Source organism: Mauremys mutica, chromosome 13, assembly GCF_020497125.1.
Source record: "Mauremys mutica isolate MM-2020 ecotype Southern chromosome 13, ASM2049712v1, whole genome shotgun sequence".
Lineage (NCBI taxonomy): Eukaryota > Metazoa > Chordata > Testudines > Geoemydidae > Mauremys > Mauremys mutica.
In genome coordinates, this window is record NC_059084.1 from 40,420,310 (window position 1) to 40,424,552 (window position 4,243).

General features: G+C 47.0%; 1 protein-coding gene across 1 annotated transcript; it reads left to right on the forward strand.

Annotated features, from left to right (window-relative positions):
* The first annotated feature begins 1,182 nt into the window (after positions 1-1,182).
* Positions 1,183-2,115, forward strand: LOC123347933 (olfactory receptor 14A16-like). The gene has a single exon (XM_044985118.1). The coding sequence runs from the start codon at positions 1,183-1,185 to the stop codon at positions 2,113-2,115; it is 933 nt and encodes a 310-aa protein (XP_044841053.1).
* The last annotated feature ends 2,128 nt before the right edge of the window (positions 2,116-4,243 follow it).

Sequence of the window (4,243 nt, forward strand, 5' to 3'; positions counted from 1 at the left end):
CATCTTCACACCTTAGTTTTCCTTTGAAATAATTTAAACAGAAACTTTGATTTCAACCAGGTTGAGAATATTAATATTATTAGTTAAATTTGAAGCCAGTCACTCTATTGCAACGGTGTATATTTCTGTTTCAAATGGGCACTTGTTGAATGGCAAAACTGAGTAAGCAGCAAAGTTGGTAGCCCACAGTATATTTATTAAGCATACTAGTGCCTTAGATGGAGAACAGAGAATTGAAGCCCTCCCACCAAAGCCTGTCTCTCTTATCCCAGCCAAGGACATAGAGGAGGTGAATGGTATTAGAACCTAGATCTCCTGCTCTAATACTGCATCCTCTGTCCCACACTGCTGCTGGCTAAACAAAAATGCTGTAAATGGTTTCACCGAACATACACATAACAAGATGCAGCCCATCCCATACAGAGCTCACAGTCCTAGCAGACAGGGCAGAGAATGGGATGGAGGGGAAACTGAGTCACGGGGAGGGGAATTGACTGGGCCAAGGCCACAAAGAAGGTCAGTGGCAGAGCCAAGAACAGAACCCAAGTCTCCTGGCAGTCACTGATCCGCACAGACATAAAGTGACAGACATAAATGGCACAGCAGAGATGCAGCTGAGTGATGCTATAAGCCCATTGCTACACAGAGATGGAAGTGGGATCTTGTGTCATAAATCAATACGTAAGCAGTCAGCAGGCCATCTATGTGGTGTTGCAGTGGAATCACTACAGACAAGCTCTCATGCAGGATACTGAGTGAGTCTATGTCATATTTCCCTGGAAAGTGGATATCAGGCAGTGTTGTCATTTTAGCATTTTAGTTTCATGCCCAAGCTTAGAGCCTGCTGTTCGTAGCAAAAGAGGATCCAGCTTGGCTAGAATGTTGCACTGCGATAGTACTTTGCTCCATCTGCCAAACAGCATTTTATTCAGCCACATCCTGGGTCAGATCTTTAAATGGTGCAAACTGATGCACCTCCATTAACTTTAAGGGATCCATGCCAATTTGCAAATGTGTGATAAGCACTAGTTAATAGCAGTGATGAACGCAGGGCTTTGTTCACACTCACATCATGAGATATTGCTGCATGGAATCAGGGCCATTCTCTCTCTGTCACTGTAATCCCCACCACTATGTTTGTCCTTCTCTCCACAGCCATCACAAAGTGAACTGAGAAAGAAAATGTCCAACCGAACTACCCTGACCGAGTTCCTTCTACTGGGATTCTCTGATGTTCAGGAGCTGCAGATTTTGAACTTTGTGGTGTTTCTAGTGATTTACCTGGCAGGCCTGATGGGGAATCTTCTCATCATCACAGCTGTAGCCCTCAGCCACCATCTTCACACCCCCATGTACTTCTTCCTGGTGAATCTGTCGATCCTAGACCTCGGCTCCATCTCCGTTACCATCCCCAAATCCATGGCCAATTCCTTCATGAATACCAGGTCTATTTCTTACCCTGGATGTGTCACTCAACTCTTTCTCTTTTTCCTCTTCACTGCTGCTGATCTTGCCTTACTCACCATTATGGCGTACGACCGACACATTGCCATCTGCCAACATCTGCACTACGAGAGAGTGATGAACAGGAGAGCTTGTGTCCAAATGGCAGCCAGTGCCTGGATTACTGGTATTGTGTACTCAGCTCTGCACACTGGGAACACCTTCAGGTTACCCTTCTGCTCCAATGTCATCAACCAGTTCTTCTGTGAAATCCCCCAGCTACTCAAGCTCACCTGCTCTGACTCGTACCTCAGTGAAGCTGGGTTTCTTGCATTTAGTGTGTTTTTAAGTTTAAACTGCTTTGTTTTTATAATTGTGTCTTATGTTCAGATCTTCAAAACCATGCTGACCGTCCCCTCTGAGCAGGGCCGGGGTAAAGCCTTCTCCACCTGCCTGCCTCACCTCACTGTGGTCTCTTTGTTTCTTTGCACGGGCTTCTTTGCCTGCTTGAAACCCACCTCCAGCTCAGCATCAGGTATGGATCTCATGATGGGTGTTCTCTATTCCCTGATGCCTCCAGTGATGAATCCAATCATTTACAGCATGAGGAACAAGGAGACCAAAGCTGCATTAAAGAAACTGTTTGTATGGAGGTTATTCACCATAAATTAAAATGTCCATCATTGTACCTTGATTGAGATTTCATTCTGAGCTTCTTCTTGGATATATAAAAGCAGCAAAGAGTCCCGTGGCACCTTATAGACTAGCAGATGTATTGGAGCATGAGCTTTTGTAGGTGACATGACATGCATCCGACGAAGTGGGTATTCACGCACGAAAGCTCATGCTCCAATACGTCTCTTAAGGTATGTCTACACTATGGGATTGTTCCGATTTTACATAATCCGGTTTTGTAAAACAGATGGTATAAAGTCGAGTGCACGCGGCCACACTAAGCACATTAATTCGGCGGTGTGCGTCCATGTACCGAGTCTAGCGTCGATTTCCAGAGCATTGCACTGTGGGTAGCTATCCCATAGCTATCCCATAGTTCCCGCAGTCTCCATTGCCCATTGGAATTCTGGGTTGAGATCCCAATGCAAAAACAGTGTCGCAGGTGATTCTGGGTAAATGTCTTCAGTCAATCCTCCCTCCGTGAAAGCAATGGCAGACAATCATTTTGCGCCCTTTTTCCCTGGATTGCCCTATCAGACGCCATAGCATGGCAATCATGGAGCCCATTTTGCCTTTTGTCACTGTCACCGTATGTGTACTGGATGCTGCTGACAGACGCGGTACTGCAGTGCTACACAGCAGCATTCATTTGCCTTTGCAAGGTAGCTGAGACGGTTACCAGTCATATTGCACCGTCTGCCATGCCATTGTAAATTGGCGATGAAATGACGGTTATCAGTTGTTCTGTACCGTCTGCTGCTATCATAGGTGCTCCTGGCTGGCCTTGCTGAGGTTGGCTGGGGGCGCATAGGCAAAAATGGGAATGACTCCCTGGGTCATTCCCTTCCTATGTTTTGTCTAAAAATAGAGTCAGTCCTGCCTAGAATATGGGGCAAGTGTACTAGAGATCCAGAGAGCACAGCCGCTCCGTGTCAGAGCCCCAGAGATCCCGCAGAAATGATGAGCTGCATGCCATTCTAGGGGGTGCACCTGCAACAACCCCACCTGTTGCTTCCCTCCTCCCCCAACCCTCCTGGGCTACCGTGGCAGTGTCCCCCCATTTGTGTGATGAAGTAATAAAGAATGCAGGAATAAGAAACACTGACTTTTTACTGAGATAAAATGAGGGGGAGAAAGCCTCCAGCTGCTATGATAGTCCAGGCAGGACATTAAAGGGTGCGGGGAGGTGGGGGAGAGGAGCTCAGCCCCCACTGCTATAATAGTCCAGGCAGTACAGAATCTTTTCTTTAGACATGAAAGGAGTGGGGGCTGATGGAGCTCAGCCCCCAGTTGCTATGATGAGGACGGTTACCAGCCGTTCTGTACCATCTGCTGGGAACGACCAGGAGTCATTCCTATTTTTACCCAGGCGCCCCCGGCCGACCTCACCGAGGCCAGCCAGGAGCACTCACAGGATGATGACGAGGACAGCTATCAGTCCTTTTGTAGAAGCAGCAAAGAATCCTGTGGCACCTTATAGACTAACAGACGTTTTGCAGCATGAGCTTTCGTGGGTGAATACCCACTTCTTTGGATGCAAGCAGTGGAAATTTCCAGAGGCAGGTGTATATATAAGCAAGCAAGAAGCAAACTAGAGATAAAGAGGTTAGATCAATCAGGGAGGATGAGGCCCTGTTCCAGCAGCTGAGGTGTGAAAACCAAGGGAGGAGAAACTGGTTCTGTAATTGGCAAGCCTTTCACAGTCTTTGTTTAGTCCTGAGCTGATGGTGTTAAATTTGCAGATGAACTGGAGCTCAGCAGTTTCTCTTTGAAGTCTGGTCCTAAAGTTTTTTTGCTGTAGGATGGCCACCTTAAAATCTGCTACTGTGTGGCCAGGGAGGTTGAAGTCTTCTCCTACAGGTTTTTGTATATTGCCATTCCTAATGTCTGATTTATCCTTTTCCTTAGAGACTGTCCAGTTTGGCCGATGTACATAGCAGAGGGGCATTGCTGGCATATGATGGCATATATTACATTGGTGGACGTGCAGGTGAATGAACCGGTGATGGTGTGGCTGATCTGGTTAGGTCCTGTGTTGGTGTTGCTGGTGTAGATATGTGGGCAGAGTTGGCATCGAGGTTTGTTGCATGGGTTGGTTCCTGAGCTAGAGTTACTATGGTGCGGT